General features: G+C 33.5%; 1 protein-coding gene across 17 annotated transcripts in view; it reads right to left on the reverse strand.

The window, feature by feature from the left end:
* The window catches only part of LCORL (ligand dependent nuclear receptor corepressor like), a 188,119-nt gene that overhangs the window by 35,365 nt on the left and 133,042 nt on the right, over positions 1–19,712 (reverse strand). For 10 of the 17 annotated variants that reach the window (XM_033213855.1, XM_033213847.1, XM_033213845.1 and 7 more), the window contains one exon: positions 7,400–7,493. The exons of 1 other annotated variant lie outside the window; for it this stretch is intronic. In XM_033213855.1, the coding sequence (XP_033069746.1) occupies positions 7,400–7,493 (94 nt within the window). Of the gene's footprint in view, positions 1–1,940; positions 6,076–7,399; positions 7,494–15,273; positions 15,449–19,712 lie in introns of those variants that run through there. 6 more of the 17 variants (XR_004437855.1, XR_004437854.1, XM_033213853.1 and 3 more) reach the window with 5 other exon arrangements.

Here is a 19,712-nt window from a genome sequence, read left to right on the forward strand (position 1 = left end):
AGTGAAAATAGTAAAAGCTTCCCATAATCACAAGGATAATTAAGGGATTTAGATTTTATGTAAATAAGAGAATGTCTTTCCTAAGATTAAGCTGCAGGCGTTAGCTATTTAAAAATAAAATCTATTTTTAATTGATGTTAAATACTAAAGTAATTTCATAAAAGCTAAAGGCATTACTTACCTAATTATTAAGTTTCAAATGCTGGAAAATGGCCCACTACAGAAACTAATATACATCTAACTTTAACTAAGAACTGGGCTTGCTTATCAACCAATATAGAAGTCTACAAATTTTTTTTAAATCCAATACCAGCAGCAGGAAGAATAAAATATATTTAAAGAGTTCTGTTTCAGAAAAGTATCTGTTTTAATTAAACATATCACCAAACTCTGTACATGAAAATTGCCTTTCACTTACAGTTTATTACATTTGTTGTTTTTAATAGTTCCTAATTTCTAGAAATTTTATTTAAGGTTGGAATAATGCTGATTATGAACTACTATTGAAGAATGTATTTTTGTTTAAATACAGATTTTTTATGCTCGTCTATATTAAAAATTATAAGATTTTTATTTTAAAACAGGAAGTGGAATATTTTTACTTTGCTGCCTAAAACTGATATAGCTTGTTTCAGAGATAAGTAATATTTCACTTATATTTTATAAAAATTATGTTACTTGAGTAGCAAAAATAAGAAAGCAAATTTTAAACGTGATCAAAACTTTTCTGGAAAAAAGATAACTAGATTCAACCAATGTTTCACTAAAACTAGTGATTTGACATAAAGAAGCTATCAAACAAAGTGAGAAGAGATATGAAATTACAATAAAACTTTTAAAGTCCACTGCTGCCTCTAGACAGATGAAGATAGGACATGACTCCAGTATCCTTTCCTTTTTGAAAATAATTTTTTATAAATTTTGTCATGGTTGGGAGTGTAAAATCATGCAATTGACTCCCAGGATTCAATCAGATAGTTTAAAAAATATATGTAGAGAGCAAGGGCAGGAAGAAATGATAACTATCAAAGATTACGATATAATTATATTCTTTTCCAGCAAATTAAAAATGACTAATTTTCACACAAGCAAAAGAAAACCCAGAATGTTGTGAGAGATGCACTTCAGCAGTTTCTAAAGTGATGTTATGGCATAATAAAGAATTTACATGCTTCTTGGAAAAATATGTTGTATTTTAAAGATTAATAACCATTCATAACTCTTCCTGAAATGCTCAAAGGCTTTTTTTGTTAATAAAGCCAGGTATGCGGTAATAAATAATCAAAACTAATGACTAGTGTTAAGTATTCTGAAACAATGTTATAATATCAACTTGATTAAACTCACAAAATTACAAAACCACTTTTTATATCCCTTTTCTGACATTCTAAGCAAAGCTTTTAGAGTTTTCGTATTCAGTTTATTAATAATGGAATTTCAAAAATACTATGGTAGCCAGTAATTCCCATCTAATGCTATAAGAACAGCTTAATAAAGGTATAAATTAGATATTCAGATATTAGATTCTATCTTATGTATCAGATAGCAGAAAACTAACATCTCAAATTACAGAACTTCACAATATGCTTATTTGGCTTCAAACATTTCCCCCCATATTTCTCGCATGTTAGGATCTTAAATAAAAACCTAGTAATGAGTAAATAATAGTTGAACACACATGTAAGTATCCAGTCTAGAATTATTCTCAGGTGATTATATAAGGTTCTAAAATTGTATTTTTTTGGTAGACCCTTTGCTTTTAAAGTTTTCTAATCTTTTCCTGTTTGATTTATAACCAAACATCCTGCCTATTTTTAGTATGTGACTATCCATTTTGCCCATTAGAAACTTGTTGGAATATTTCTTCAGAAAAAGTAAATTAGAATACCATATTTAATAAAACTGCTTCCTAAAGTAAATCAAAGAAGTCAGTGTAGTCAGTTTTTTCTTTTCTTTTCTTTTTTTCTTTTACTGAATGAGTAAATCAATCACACACCAACAGTGTTGTAAATTTAAGTGCAAAAGCATTGAAGTGCTTTACTACAAATTACAACCTAGAAACACGTTAACTGAACAATTAAAATTCATACAATCAGATTTAGATATATAACAACACAAAGTAGGAACAGAATTACAGTACATTTACAACACAAGACAGATACATGAATTCATTAGAAAATATTGTAATAAATAATTCATGAATTATAGTGCAATTGATTTATGCATAAATATAACTAATTGCCTAACAATCAGTTTATATTAACAAAATCTGTCAAAATCAAGGCAGCCACAGAGTTTTACTAAATTACTGCGACAATGGAAATACTGCAATTAAAAAACAAATACAAGTATTTGTACTGTAAACAACTAAAAAAATCAGTCTCACTAAAGTTAGTATACAATTTAATATAAAATTGTCATTAGCTACCAGAAATGGTTTAAACAACTTTACTGAGCAGTAGTTTTCTAAAAACAGAGGCACTGTTTTTTCTTTTCCTTCTTTTTTTTTTTTTAAATATAAAATACTTGAGGAACATTCAAATAAGTAGAAAGCACATAAGGGTTGCTTTCACCTTCATTAAGTCTGCTGAAATGGGATTTTTCAGAAAATTGTCAATTAATAAATAGTAACTGGTAACTAAATTCATAAAGTACTTTGAAAGTTTAACATAAAGGTCATCTTAATAGAACCACTGGGGAGAAGGGGAATTTCCCTGCCTTTCCTAGTTTGTATAATCAAATGTTAACTCAATAATAGAAATGTTTTGTTTCTTTTAAAAGTTATGGGTTGATTATTACCTATAAACTATCAAAAAATATTTTAATTTACTATTTCTGACCAAAAATAAATAATACAAGTACTAAAATGCTGCAAATTAACTATAATATTACCTATAAAACTACTGATTACTGTGAAGTCAATAGCAAAATGATCCCTGATTTATGAATCCTGTAAAGTTTTTGGTCAGGTCATCTTTTAAATGATACAAAAGTGTTCTGTAAGTTTCCCTTTACTATAAACTTCTTAATCAATTTATTAATGTAGATATAGTGTGAGGAATAAAAAAGCTCAATACAATATAAATATTATGTAATGCATTCAAAGCCCCCAAAGTTTTCCAAGTAAAATTCTGTATAAAGAGGTCAATAAAATTGTTTTGAAATATGTACTTTACCTTTAACTTTGTTTTTCATTGGGGGAAGGGGGAAATATACTAAATAATCCAAGTTCTGGCCCTCACAAAATATGGCTTAATTCTTTAAAAAGAAAGATGACCCTGACATCTGCTGTTCTGTAATCTATGATGTATATTTTCTTGGGGTGAAAAAAAAAAGAGGATTCATACCCTAGTGTGCAGGTAACATTAATAGCTGAAGAGGGTTCAGTATAGATCTCAGAGACCAAATAACTGCTTGGTTGTGTAGTTTCTCACTCTTCAGTTTCTTTAAACATGTAAGCAGTTTTAAAATTTAATAGCTGAAAATCTCTTTAGTATTACACGTATATGTGATTATTAAATACACACAAACACAAGTGTAAAAACACAAGTATTTGACAAGGTGCACTTATTTTTTAAATTCAGCTAAAAGTATTCCTTTTGGGCTTAGGAAAACTGGCTTAGAAAAATGATCAGAACCTGAATTTTAACAGAGAAAGGGGGCACTCAGAGAATTTTGAATACATAAAGCAAATCCCTATTCTTTATATGAAGGCATATGCTTTATAACATTTTACCACTACAGTTGCATACTCCATAAATCCAACAAGGATACTTTGACCCATATTTTAAAACTGCTATGTAAAAATGACCAGTCTCTCTTATGAGTCTAGTAAAAGTTAAAATGCACTGCCCAGCTTCTAACTACCCAATTAGTAGAGTTTACATTACTGAAAGTTCAAAACAGCTTCAGTGTTAAATATTTGTAAATCTATTCAAGACCCTGAACAAACTGCAAATTTGGTTATTAGCAAAATGATAATGTATCGCCCACCAAAATGAAATCTGCAATTCATTTTGATAAACTGAAAATGTTTTGAAATGTCACAGCAGCAAATATATTAAAGTTACACTGAGGTTTTTCAATAGTAGGAGTGTGTCACAATCCTTAAAATTTAAAGTAGTCATAACATCAACTAACCAGCACATTTAAACCAAAATTATCATTCTCAAGCTTTTTCTGTGCACATTATAAACATGCTCTAAGTTGCATTCCAACTTTCTTTTCTAACCTTACACATTAGCTTATTTTTCAAATGAAAAACAAAACTAAATTATTTTAATAATTAAATTTAAATTATTTTTTGTTCTTAGTACTCCATCTTATATTAAAGGGTTCTATAGCTGCTGGGGTTAACTATGTGTCAGTTTTTTTTAAGTATATACCTTATAAACCCCAACTTCTTGCTAAATCAACTATTAAATGATAAATATTAAATTTCATTATACATATCCTTTAAGGTTTTCTTTTCTATTCCTGGTGAATGCACTTGAGTGCATTTTGTATTTCATAGAATGCACTGTAGTGTACTAATACTGTATATATTAATTTTTCTTAGTATGGAGATAGCTGTCTATTTAAACTTTGATTGGTTGTTTGACATATATACAACAACTGTTAAGTATGTTGTATAGAATGTTCATAAACTATTAATATTTCCATTATAAGATGGTTCAACTGAATGGCTGGAATGGTCTTTCACCAATAAAAATGTTTCACTTGACAATTACTCGTTTTCCCACAACGCTTTATGCTATTGACTACTAAAGAAAACCTGAATCTTTTTCACCTATTTATACAAGGATTAAATACAAACTATCAGAATTAAGTAAGCAACTATATAATTCTGTCCACAGTGAAAACCCTGAATAAAACTTTTTTTCAAAAGGCATGTAAGTGGTTTTTGAACTGTAAAATTTCATGTCTCCTGTCAGAGTGAGCATTTGTAATTCCCACATGTGTGTATATAGACACACAAATACACACCTGTGCACATACACACACACGCAAACACACACACACACATTTTCCTAACAAGTAATCTACACAGGCTTGCTGCTGTTTTTGCAGCTGCCAGTCCCTGAATCTGTCATATTATATAACCCAGTGTCTGGTAATCGTAGTTTCTTCTTCGGAGGAGTCTTCAGTGTTCCAGATCTTTCTTTTACCTTGTATTCTAAAGTGCTGTGAGGTACCCCATAAATTCCTTGTGCTTTGGAAACACTCATTTTTCCACTCATTACCATTGCAATAGCTTCTTCCATTATTTCATGATCATATTGCCGATAGCGGCCACGTTTTTTCCTGGGCTGCTTACTGTCTTTTCGATCTAATCCATCTTCAGTATTTTCAGAGGTTCCATCAACTGTTCCATTTTTAGAATTAAGACACAAAGGAGAGAGGTCCCCATGTAGAAAGTAAGAGTCAACACTTGAGTGAGTTACAGGCCCAGAACATTCTATTTTGTTCTGTTTAGGGAGTATATTTTTCAGTTTTTGGAGAGCTGATCCTTCTAGGACTGAAGAGGTTTTGGAAACTTGATACATAACATCCAGCAGACCAGAACCATCAGGTTGTGATTTTGAGACAGAACTTACTCGTAGCTGAGGAATTTTTAACTGTACAGTAGGATTTGAAGTCTCATATTGGAGGCTTTCATTTTTTTCTTTAAACTGAGTGACCATTTTCTGTAGAGTTAGCTGATGGAGGTAAGTGGAAGCTGTTGGGAATTTTAATTCTGAGGTTTCAAGTAGATTGAGTTTACTTTTTTCTGTGCGCTCTGCTTGAGCTCTTGCCCACAAGGCTACTTTTTGCAGCACTGCACAAGTTTCTTTACTGTCCTTATATGAATAACTATCATGGAAATCTCGAGTTTTGTTTTTAAAAGATGCAGGCTTCCCTGCTGGTAAGGCTTCTAAGTGAAGAAGTAAAGTTTTTTGAGGTATGCCATAAAGTATGCCTGCTTTATTTATGTCCAGTGCTCCAGACTGAATGTCTTTCAAAGCTTTTGAGAGCAAACCATCTGCAAACTCAGCACTTCTTTCCACATAGTCCTCTCTGTTTCTGTGTAGTCTCCTGGATGGATGGAATGAAACGATGGTAAACTGATGCATGAGAGACTCTCACACAGCTATGGAAGGGGAGGGTCCACTCCTTTATTATACTCCTTGCTTAGGTAACATCACTGCTTATGACACTTTTAAGTCTGTGAGATGTAGTAGTTACTCCTTATCAAAGCAAACGCTACAGTCCTGGTAGGACAATGTGTCAATGATACGGTGGTCTCAACGGGCAGACCTTCCAAGAACATAAAATCCTAACTCAGTATTTGTAAAAATATTCTCATGATGTTGCTATTCCTCTGACAGATGCTTGTAGAGCAACACTTATAAATTTTATTTGTACAATTAGAGTTCCATTATAAAAAGTACCCAAATCCTAAAGGAGTTTTTGTTAGTACAAACGTGACGTTACCGCTAAACAAGTAATAAAAGAGTCAACCCCTTTAAAGGAAATTTGTAGCAGCAGGAATATTTCCAAACACAAACATCCCATATTTCCACAAGACTAATTTTTCTCTAGACAAGAACTTAAAACTTGAAACAAGTAGATAAGTTATATTTGAATAATTTCATTTTAGATATTATCAATGTCACTTCTATTTCAAATGTATCACTGTAATTTTCAAAGTTTCTCAAACAGAAAGCTTACTATACCTTACGACTCAAATACTACTACAGTCATAGTTGAAACAAATTGCAGTCTACCTCTAAGATTTAATGTGACAAAAAAGCTTCCTGTGCAGTTAGTTAATGGGAAGATGCAAAAAAGTTGTAAAAAAAAAACCCCAAAAATCCAACAGAACAGCATTTCACTACTAATTATTTATTTAATGATTAATGACACTTTTCAAAACATGAAAGGACTTTTTGTGGTGATTGCTAGATATATTTAAGTAGTTTGCCACCACATCTAAAGTGCAATAAGAAAATCTAAACACTATAAACTAGCGTTAACAATTAGTAAGTACAGTGCTTTTAGAATTTGTTCATTGTTTTAAAAAATTAATAAATTACATATTTCCCTTAAAATTGCCTCCTGAGTATTTTTAATATTCTCTTACTCGTCCTGCTTCTTAGTTTGTATTCTATGATTAAGTTGGTAGTTCATTTTAGTAACATGAACTAAAGTTTGGTGATTGTTCTGATAACTTTTCTTTAACAGAAAGAATAAAAAAGAAAGAGAAAGGACAAATGAAAGGTATGAGAGAGACACTTATGAGTGACAAAAATTCTGGAGGAAAACTATATACGTCAATACTACTCAGAATAGTATTAAGAGTTCTCTGCAGAGATAATTTTATATTAATATTAAATTATATTTCCTAGATATTGCTTACCCAGCCACTGAATTTTCAGAAGAAGGATCACATATGGATGACTCTTCAGATTTTATGCTGGTTTTCTTTGTAGAGAGATCTAACACTCCATCCCCTATAATTTTTGCAAGAGAAAAAACTTTATATTTGCAACAGATAGGCAATCCTTACATTTTAATATTTCATATTTTGTTGATCTACTAATTCATAACACTAGTATTTGATATGTGGCCATTACCTATTCATCTTAAACAGGTTTAGGAACAGGATATGACTGGGAAGGCACTATATAGGAAAAAAAGAACAGAGGAGGAGCTGGCATTGCCAGGTGATATGAAGAAACTAACTAAATATATTATATAAAATTTGTCTAAGATAAACTTTTAGTCACCTCTCCACCATTTTGTAGTGAATAGCCATTGACTGCTCATTCATGACTGTTTTCCATTCAAAGCTGCCCAGATAATGCTTTGGGAAGGTGGGAGTGATATAAATTGTACAAAACAGAGAGAACAGAAAATGTGATGAGTAAGAGAATTGAATAATTAGCATTTACTAGGACTAGCAAAAGGTAAGCTGTGGCTGTATGTATAGGAATATATGAGAACTATATATTTTCTAGAACTCATAGTATAAAATTTTACTCTTAAATTATTGAACTATAGTTAAATCACTGCCTACATAATATACTGTGCTTATGTCTACGACTAAAGACATAACTTATGATAATGCAGCTTTAGAAAAATAATGTTATAAAATAACTGCCTATGGATGTTATTAAAATGCAGTTACTATATAACATTTACATAAATAAAAATTCAATTATTCAGACTTATTGTTAATCTGGCATGCTTCAGGATCAAAAAGTATAAAAATAAACCATGAATTTAAAACCCAGCAAACAATTCTGTGAATTTTTTATTGTTAGCTAAAAAACTAAAAGTTTTAGCTATAAGAAAAATTATTAAAAATACATGGTTAAAGACATATTAGTTCAACTGGGCTTAAAAAATTCAACTGGGTTTTACTGTAACCATAATCAATCCATGAAATATGTATGTTCCTGGGCAGATACAAAGATGAAAAATAAAACAAAATATCCCATCTATAACCTGCTATATAGACTATGACAATAATTCATTGAGTGCTATGTGCAAAGCACTATTTTAGGCCCTAGAAGAGCATCAAAAAAAAAAAAGTCACACCACGTACCTACTGTCATAGTCACAGTCATTGTCACAGTGCTTAGGATCTAATGAGATAATTCATACACCCCCACAACCAGCACCACTACCACCAGCAATTATGATAGTGCCACTCTGGAGAATAACACAGAGTAAGCTGATAGAGTAATGAGGGTGGGGCTGAGAGCGCTGCTGTTTTATGCAGTGTTATCAGTGCGGGTTTCTTTGATTTGAACAGGGCCCTGAATAAGGTGAGGGTCACCAACTAAGCAGATACATGGGAGAACGTTTCTGAAAGAACAGTCTGTATAGAGGCTATGATAGGAACCATGTCTGGAATGTCAGAGGAATAGCAAAGGCCAGGGTATCTGAAATGAAGTAAGCCTGGCCAAGAGTGAGCTGAGATCAGAAATGTTGCAGGAAGAGGTTACACAGTGCCATTGGGCCATGGCAAGAACATTGCATTTCATTCTGACAGAGACAGGAAGCCACTGGAGGATTCTGGGTGGAAGACCGACAAGATTTCAATTTAGGTTTTTAAAAGATCAATCTGCTATGGGAGAATGGACCGCAAGGAGCTAAAGGTGGAGCAGGGCAACCTGCTGGGAAAGTGCTATGCTGTTTCTTGTCTCTGGGCTTTCACACTTGGAGTTGGTTTCCTCTGCCTAGAAGATTCGTACTCCTCTACTCCTGCCCCCTGCCCTCCCACCCCGCCAACCCCTCCTAATTCTCACCAAATCTAACTCATCAGCCTCACTCAGGACACAACATAGAGTTGGTTGATCGTCATTATAGGTTACTATACCAGTAACACTTATATTATTTAGCAGGTTGTAATGTAATGCTAGTTGCTCATATACCTACCAGTGCTAGCCACAGACTGTAAGCTATGTGAAGGCACAGACCACGCGTATTTTATTTATCAATATATCCCTGCAGCTTACAATAGTGCCTGGCATACAATATGTATTCGATAAATGTTTGCTGAATAGAATTTCAAAGAACTGGAAAAATTCAGTGTGGCCAGAGGTTAGAGCCCATAGATTAGAAGGGTAAAAGGGACAGACTGAAGAAGCAAAGTACCTGCACAGACTATCTTGAAAAATTATTAAAGACAGTTTCTTGCCCCAGTTTACCCATCCAGCTTAATTTTAAACTTAGTCTCCATTCATCTCAAACCTGACATGGCTCATGTATCTAACTACTTGTATTCCCTCAAACGTGCTATGCAGTGGTATGCCTCTCAAATTGCAGTACACTGTTCCCTCTGCCTATTCGACTTGTCAAACTTCTACTCATCAAACTTCTACTTATCCTTGAAGACCCAGATCCCCTGCCCAGGCAGAAGATGCTTAGTTTGTCTTCCTGCATGGACAGCATCCTATAAAACGTATGACACTGTTGTGTAATTATTGATTTATACATCTTTTTTCCCCATGAGATTGAATTCCTCAAGGTCCAGGATCTTGACTTACTCATTTGTGTTACTAAACATTGGTAAAGTGCTAAAACCTACTAAAAGGAGAAAGAACTGTTTTCTCTGTTCTATCATCTCATTTCTTTTTAGCAATTAAAATTTTACTACTTTAGGAACTTATAAGGATAACTGCCAAACCCATATTCAAGTTTATAACTTTATTCACAAATTTTGATTTTGCTCATTTTATGTAGTTTATGGCATATAAAACACACTCCCCTAAGTCTGTTACTCTTTTGTCTCAGAATGAAGTAATGAAATTTCCCCGATTCTAAGCTGTTAGACCTGATATGCTCCATTTAAAATTATTCCATAAAATATAAATTATGAAAGGAGGTACAGGAAACCCCTTTGTCTCCTTTACAGGTACTATAAAAACTAGGCTGCAGCTCTCTACCTAGGGCAATAAAGGTTTCTTTTCTTGTTTGGACTACTCACACATAAAGTACTAACTATAGCACATTTTAATCTGGATGAGCTACACAGAAGCTCTACTCCATCTTTCAGAAACCTACGCAAATAGGCTTATACTTCTGATTCTTTCTCTTTAGGAACTCTAAACAATGACCCTATTGAGAAATGCTTTTCTCTCTTCTTCATAGCCCTTTCTCCACATCTAGGCTATGTTAAAAGTTTTATTCTAAAAGGATTTGATAAAGAAAGTAATGCATTATACTATCTAGTGAAAATGAAAAATGTACTCCATCATATTTGTCACATTGCATTAAAATTCTTTAATCAATTAATGTTTACATAGTAAACACAAAATACATAAATATGTAATAGTTCTAATACCATTAAGAATTTTAGATCAGTTTTAGTTATCTATAGAAAATCTCACTTTTTGTTAGCAGTATTAATCATCTATATTATTTTGCTCATAGCATGATTCCCTTTTCTTCATAAAGCCTGTAGTTCAAGGGCTGGAAAAGTCAAAAGAAGTTACTCCTAGGATTGTCTGAATTAGAAAAACAAAAACGAGAGAGACAGCTTGGGAAGGATAGAGAAAGTCCAGGAATGGCGGGGGTAGGGGAAGGATATTTTCTTGCTCCTGATAATTACATCTATCTGAATGGTGATTACATCACTCCTTCACAATGGAGATATAACTAGATTTTGTGTGTACATCATTCCAAAGTACTAAAATTAACCCAAAATACATGATAAAAATCCATTTAAAATAAACTCTTGGAATCCTCTCCCACCATTTTGTAGTAAATAATGTAGATAAAACTAAGCACTTAGAATGCTATGACAGGGTAAAATAAACTAAGTAAGTGGGGGGAGGTAATTAATTCAACTTTACTAGTATATTCTCTGCAGTTTACCTTATTACACTGTAATTTATTCCCCATTTATTTACTGTTGGTATTCAGGTTGTTTTAGTTTTTCACTGTTAAAAACAATGCTGAAATGAACATCCTTATAAATTTTTTGTCTTCATGTACAATAATTTCTCTAAGATAAACTCTCAGAAGTGCTGAACAATAGATATTACCAAATTTCTGTCCCACATCCTTGATAACACTTAGTATTGCCGGTGATTTTTAATTTTTGGTGAATAAGTAAACTTCAGGATTAAAGTGAACAAGACAGTGTATTTATTAAGCCATTTATGTGAATATTTAAAGCACACAAAACTATTTTGTTTATAGATACATAAATAGGTAGTATCACTGGTTGCTTCCAAGCGTAAACAAAAAGATCTAAAAGGATCTTAACTGTATTTCTAGAAATACTTCAGGTCTTTAAGAGAAGACAAATCAGAGGTAAATATGACCAAATAACACATTTATTAATTCTGGTTAACAAGTACATGATTATTACATTGTATTTTTCTGTATATTCAAACTTTTTACTAACATTTAATAATAAATACAAAATTGTTTTCATTTACTGGTTGGAGATGGGGCATTTAACATTATAATTTAGTTATTTCCGATCAAACACTATTGTAAAATGTACAGAATTAAAGATAAGCCAATTCAATCTTTGAACAAGGTCAGGTAATTGTCTATGTAACACTACCAGAATTAAATTTAAAAATAAACTGACGTTTCAAAAATTGAAGTCATGGCCAAATTGGGCAATTTCTTGAATAATCATTTTATTGGGTTAATTTTTAGTTAAAATTCAGATTTCAATTTTTCATAAATTGTTTTCTTTCCTGTATTGTCATGCAAACTTCTGATAAAGGATCTATTCAAAAAGGACAACTGGAACCTTCATAAAACAAAACTGTTTTCCTCCCCTCCAAGGAAATCATTCTGTTTCATCTCTTATCTGGCCTTTTGCTATTCTCCTCTCTAGGATATTCTTACGGTGTTGTCAATTATATTCAACTGATTGCTAGAAAATATTAGTAACTTACATTAAACCTAATGTGTTTAAAACTGTATTTTTCTATAGTGTACTGAAAGTGTGTGAAGCATTTGCTACAAACATTACATGTCTTAACTCATCCAGTTCTCACAACAACCGGATGGCATAAATAGATTTATTAATGTGCAAGTTTTAATGATGATAAAACCGAAAATGAAAGAGAAGTCAACTACTTGAGAGGGTGAGATGGAAGAACTGGGCCCAGAGTTTAAGTCCAGCCTGGGCAACATAGCAAGACTCCTGTCTCTTAAAAAACACAAAAACAAAAAACAATGTAGCCATATGTCATCAAAAATCTTAAAAATGTTTACACTCTTCTAGGTATCTAGCTTAAGAAAATAATATTTAACATAAAAAAAGGTTTCATATACAAAGATATACCATAGATTGTACAATTTTTTAAAAACTCTAAATATTTAAAAAATGGTTACACAAATTATGGTTCCTTCACTTGCTTGAGAATTAAATTTAACACTGTCATTAAGGCCATTAATAAAGCATGAAAAAACTGCAAATGCTACTGTAACGTTTTTAAAAGGTATATAAAGTTTGATATACAGATGATGTAAACATGTTTTGCATGTAAAACAAGAACCCCCAAATCAAATACAATATAGCATAAACTGTGGAAGTAAATATACAAAAATGGGAACAATGGTGATCTTTGGTTGATAAAGCGTTGAGCAGTTAAAATATGTGATTGTGTGCATGCACATGCCTAGGTATGTATGCGCCTACATACATACATTCATACTTTTCTGCCTTTCCCAAGTTTCCATAATAAAATAAAATCCATCAACTTAATTAGCAAAAAATCAACAAAGTGTAAAAGCATTCCCTGGGTTTATCCAAATTTCAATTTTAAAAATTTGAAGTCTTACGCTCACTGCAAATAAAACTGTTTTGATTGTTACTGCTTAACTATGGGGTTTCAGTCATGGGAGAAATAACACAAGAGTAGCACATTATTCCAGCCTTAGGATTGGTTTTGCCTTCATTTGCCTACCTCTGCAAGTCAAATAGTAATTTTTTTTTTTTTTTTTTGTAGACGGAATCTCACTTGGTTGCCCAGGCTGGAGTGCAGTGGCACAATCTTGGCTCACTGCAACCTCCACCTTCCAGGTTCAAGTGATTCTCCTACCTCAGCCTCCCAAGTAGCTGGGATTACAGGCGCCCGCCAGCACACCTAGCTAATTTTTGCATTTTTAGTAGAGATGGGGTTTCACCATGTTGGCCAGGCTGATCTCGAACTCCTGAGTGCCAACTGATCTGCCCGCCTTGGCGTCGCAAATTTCTAGAAGTGAAATTGCTGGATCTGAAATAATGCACAATGCTGTTGAAAGCCTGGGATTACAGGCATGAACCATCATGCCCGGGCTCAAATAGTTTTTTTAACTGGAAGGTTATCTTCTTCCTGTTGTGTTTTATTTTGTACATACACTGCTGAAATACTACAGAATTCATTAATCTATTCATTATAAGAGATGATATAAATCAGAGTAAAGTGCTTATAGTGAATTTAAGATGCCAACATTATAATAGCAAATTTAGGAAAATACTACAGGTGAAATTAAAATAAGGCTTCAACATTTCCACCAAATGCCATTTTAGACTTTTATTGTAATTCCTTTTTCTTTCTTCAGTTATTCCTGCAAGTACTGAATTAAATCATGGCTTCAAAAGGCTTCAAGTCACTACCTATGAAAAACATTTTAAAGAACATGTTCTCTTTTACCCCCTATATTACATTACCTTACTCTGTAAAAAGTTTTAGCCGAATATATTATTTAAAACATGGTTTGCATACTTATTCCAACAATATCACAGTGGAAGACTTGATTTTTTTAAACCATATATTTGAGACTCCTTGTCATGCTCCTCCAAAAATGATTCCTTTTAAAAAACCTTTTATAAATGTTTTACATAAGAGTACCATCTAACTATACAGCTTAATGAATTTTCATGAACTCAACCTTCCCATATAAAAACTACACCTACTTAGCAGTGTCAACCCTGACGTCCCCCCTCCCCCCACCTCAGTATCTTCTTCTGGTCACTACCTCGCCCTTACCCCTACTATCTTGACTTTCAACAGCATTGTGCATTATTTCAGATCCAGCAATTTCACTTCTAGGAATTTGTTCTGAAGTAAAAATTAAGATTGAGATTGAGTTTAAAACCTTAGCTCAAGAATATTTGTTTATATATGACACACAATATGTGATCCTTGCATACTACTGAACTAAGTAAATCAATTTAAGTATTAAAATGATTCTGCAGAAAAATACTTAGCAACATAAGGATGTCAAAAGTGTAAATTACGCAGTTTACAGAGGATCTATATCTCACGTAGTAGGTCAGTGGGGCTGAGCACTGCGAGTGTGTTTTGTGCACACGTATTCTTCAGAAAACGGTTTGGAAGGACTGAACACAGGAGCACCTACAGATAGCTCTGGGTGGAAGAATACAGGATAATTTTTATTTTCTTCATTTTCTTATTTGTTTTCTAGTTTTTCTACAATAGGTAAAGTTATCCTCTAATGCCTAATTTGCACTGAAATTTCTTGAGTTCAAAATGTGTTCTTACAGTTGGTATGTTCAATTAGAATCAAATAATGTGTCTGTGTTACATTTGCTTCTTAGTGTGATACATTCGATTCTTAGGTTATTTATATATTTTTGAGATGGAGTCTTGCTTTGCTGCCCAGGCTGGAGTGCAGTGACATGATCTTGGCTCACTGCAACCTCTGCCTCCTGGGTTCAAGTGATTCTTCAGCCTTGGCCTCCCGAGTAGCTGGGATCACAGGCATGCACCACCATGCCTGGCTAATTTTTGTATTTTTAGTAGAGATGGGGTTTCACCATTTTGGCTAGGCTGGTCTTGAACGCCTGACCTCAAGTGATCTACCTGCCTCAGCATCCCAAAGTGCTGGGATTACAGGCGGGAACCACCACGCCTGGCCATGGTCTCCAATTTAGGGCAGCACTTTCCCCAATTTACGATGGGGCTATGTCTTGATAAACCCACTGTAAATAAATAAATACAGTAAGTCAAAAATGAATGTATATCCCAATAAACCCATTATAAAGTTGAAAAACTGTAAGTTGAACCATCTTAAGTTGATGACCATCTGCACTGTTTTCCTGTGGTATCATTTACTTTGTTTTTAAAAATTTCCTTGTATAATAATTCTGATAAACTTGGAATTGCCAATAAAGCAAGTAACTCTCAAACTTTTGGATTTCATAATTCCTTTTTACTCTTAAAAATTATTGCAGACCTTAGAGACCTTTTGTTTATGTGGGCTATATCTATTGATATTTACCATAACAGAAATTAAATAAAAAGATTTTTAAAGTATTTATATTTGATAACAACGCAAAAGGTTAACATTCATAGAAACATTTATGAAAAACGTCTTCAAAATGAGTAAAAAGAATTATATTTTAAAAAGTTTTGTAGGTCTCTTTAATGTCCAGCTTAATAGAAAACAGCTGAATTCTCACATCTGCTTCTGCATTGACTGTGGTGAGATATCACACATCATGTAGCTTCTGGGCGACTTTACACACTTGTGAGAGAATGAGAGTAAAAAGAACAGACAACATCTTATCACTTTTAACCTGGTATCTCATGTAGTAGGTCAGTGGGGCTGAGCACTGCGAGTGTGTTCACCCCTTTCAGGAGTGAAAGGGTTTCAGGGATTCTTAGGGCTTCCTGACTATGTTTAAGAACCAGCGGTCTCAGAATTCAACATTTTTGGTAAGAATACTTCACAGGTGAAGTGACATATCAAGAGGTACATAAAGCCTATTTTCAATGATGCTCAAGTGATCAGTGTGTTCTGGTGGTGACAGTCTGACCCCTCTGTTGTAAAGTTCTCAAAATGATCTTTCCTCTATACTTTTTATCTTCTCATATATATGTATGTGTTTTATTGGTTTGAATTGACACATAATTGCACCTATTTATGGGGTCCAATGTGATGTTTCCATACATGTATACATGTACACATTGTACAGTAATCAGTGTAATTAGTATATTCACTTCAAACACTTGTTTTTGTGGTGACAACATTCAAAATATTCTTTTAGCTGTTTTGAAATGTTATCATTAACTATAGTCACCCTATTGTACAACAGAACACAAGAAGTATTCCTCCTACCTAACTTTGTACCTGTTGATCAACCTCTCTCCATCCCCTTCCCCATAGCCCTTTCCAGCCTCCTAGGAGTCGAACTGTTGGGTTATGTAACTGGATGCGCAACCTTCTGAGGAACTTCAGACTGTTTCCAAAGGGGTTGCATCATTTTATATTCTCACCGGCAATGTATCAAGGGTCCAAACCTCTGCATCTTTGCCAACACTTATCACATCTTTTAGATTCTAGCCATCCCTAGTGGATGTGAAACAACGTATCATTGTGTTTCTTTTTCTTTCTTTTTTTTTTTTGAGATGGAGTTTCACTCTTGTTGCCCAGGCTGGAGTGCAATGGCGTCATCTCGGCTCACTGCAACCTCCGCCTCCCAGGTTCAAGCGATTCTCCTGTCTCAGCCTCCCAAGTAGTTCGGATTACAGGCACGCGCCACCATGCCCAGCTAATTTTTTGGTATTTAGTAGAGGCAGGGTTTCACCATGTTAGCCAGGCTGGTCTCGAACTCCTGACCTCAGGTGATCCACCCGCCTTAGCCTTCCAAAGTTATGGGATTACAGGTATGAGCCACCATGCCTGGCCTGTTTCTTTTGTAAATTTTAATTCTTGTGGTTACTTACTGAGTACGGGGTACATGAGACATTTTGACACAGGCATATAATTGTATAACGATCACATCAGGGTAGATGAGGCATCCATCACTTCAAGCATTTATCCTTTGTGTTGCAAACAATATAATTATACTCAGTTATTTTAAAATGTACAATTAAACTGTTATTGACTATAAGTCATATCCTGTTGTGCTATCAAATACTAGATCTTATTAATTCTATTTTGTTGTACCCATTAACTATCCCCACTTCCTCCTTACCCCACCCCACCACTATCCTTCTCAGCCTCTGGTAACCATCTTTCTACTATCTCCATGAGTTCAATTGCTTTAATTTTTAGCTTCCACAAGTAGGTAAGAACATGAAAAGTTTGTCCTTCTGTGCCTGATTTATTTCGCTTAACATAATACCTCTAGTTCCATCCACCTTGTTGCAAACGAAAGCATCTCATTCTTTTTCATGGCTGAATAGCACTCCATTGTGTTTCTTTTCTTTATCCATTTGTCTGTTGATGGAGACTTATTTTTTTCTAAATCTTGGCTATTGCGAATAATACTGCAATAAATAGGGGAGTTCAGATATCTCTTTGATATACTGATTTCCTTTTCTTTAAGGGTATATACCTAGCAATGGGATTGCTGGATCATATGGTGGCCCTATTTTTGTTTGTTTGAGTAACCTCTAAACTGTTCTCAATAGTGGCTGTATTAATTTACATTAGCCTTTATCTTCTGATGCTGTTGTTTGATTCAATTATCTTATTGGGGTGGAAAAATAGTAATATTTTAAGTCTATTATGCCTTCCATATTTATTAGCCAACATTCTTCAAGAATTTTCTTTAAATGATTTGGTTGTCCTGAAACACAATTTGTATAGAAAAAGTAAGATAAATGCTTAACACTTTCCTTTAATTGCTAATTTTCACAGTAAAGAATTGGTGTGGTGTGTACCTCCAATAGACTACTAACTCTGGGGGACACTTTCAGTTTCTGGTTCTCTTAAATGAGTACATTTTAAAACATTCAATATTTTTCATTCCACTGAAATTGTTCTTCTACTGATGATCAAATATTTTCATGTTTGACCACCTGGGAACCTTTAACATTGACTCCTGTACTCTTTTAACAAATTCATCTTTGGGCTTCCTTGCCTGCTGGCACAAGATGTTCCAGGCTCATCTTGTACTTTTCCTAGTCCAAACCTGAAGTCCAAAGAGGTCTTCTTCTGTTAAAGAGAAATAATGCTTAGAGACCACACTTCAGGTTTAGGTTCAATGCCACTGAGTGTTCATTGCTTTTAGGTTATTTCAGTGGTCAGATGAGGAAATGTATATTTTTGAAAATAATTCATGGTCTGCACTGCGTTTCCAATCCACATGCAATATAAGGTTTTTTACTTGATGTTGCTTGTTTTTTATCTTACACTGAAAATATTGGCTTCCTAATGATGTTAACATGATTACGTATTTGATTTGTTCTACCGATTCAAAAAGTAATGACAATATTATTACTAGTATTACTAAAAAAAGGTTTAAGCATACTTTAGAGTATTTTTTTTTTTGCCCTTAGAATATATTCTATTGCCCTTGGAATGGATTTCACTAAGAATGTATAGTCAAAATGCTGGGTAAAATCACTTGATATAATTCTTTTCTCAATGTTATGTTACTAACATTATGTTACTAATTTGACCCAGCCAGGTTTATCTGTTACATTCCACTTCAAGTTTTCGGGATTGCTTTACTTTAAAAAAATTTTTATCCTTTGGAATATACAGAATATTTACATAAAACTAAATAACAAGGTCTGTTGAGAGCACTTCCATTCCCGTCTCATCTGCCTCATTTACTTCATCCTCTTCTTGGTAACCATGTTCACTGTCATTAGTTTTTGGCCTATCTTCCCTGCTTTTCTACACAAAAGAAAGCATGTAATATATGTATTTCTGCATCTTGCTTTTTATTACCTAACAAGAAAACCTGGACATTCACTATCAAGAGATCATTCTCACCATTTTTTTTTTTTTTTTTTTGAGTTTGCCTTCCATTGTGTGGATATAAATAATTTAACTGACCAAGACACTACCGATGGATATTTGGATTATCTCCAATGTCCTGCTCTTACAAATAATGTCCCAGTGAATCACCTTGAATGCATATCATTCCATATTTGTGCAGGTGTAATTAAAGGCTTGATTTCCTGAAATGGGATTGCTAGGTCAGAGGACAAACACTTATAAAATGTAACAGATACTGTCAATTCCTCCATAAGGACTGTACCAGCTTGTATTTCCACAGTAACGCATGAAAATGTCTGTTGCTTAACAGCTTTGACAAACAGGGTATATAGCTAAACTTGAATTCTTATCAGTGTGACAGCTGTGAATCACACTGAGTATGGTTGAGAGTATTTTCCTATGTTTAAGGGCTTTTAAAATTTCTTCTATGAACTGACAGTACAATCATGCTCATTTTTCTATCAGGTTGTTATTTTACATTTCAATTTTTTGAAACTCTTAATAGATTA

Source organism: Trachypithecus francoisi, unplaced genomic scaffold, assembly GCF_009764315.1.
Source record: "Trachypithecus francoisi isolate TF-2019V2 unplaced genomic scaffold, Tfra_2.0 Lachesis_group1, whole genome shotgun sequence".
NCBI lineage: Eukaryota > Metazoa > Chordata > Mammalia > Primates > Cercopithecidae > Trachypithecus > Trachypithecus francoisi.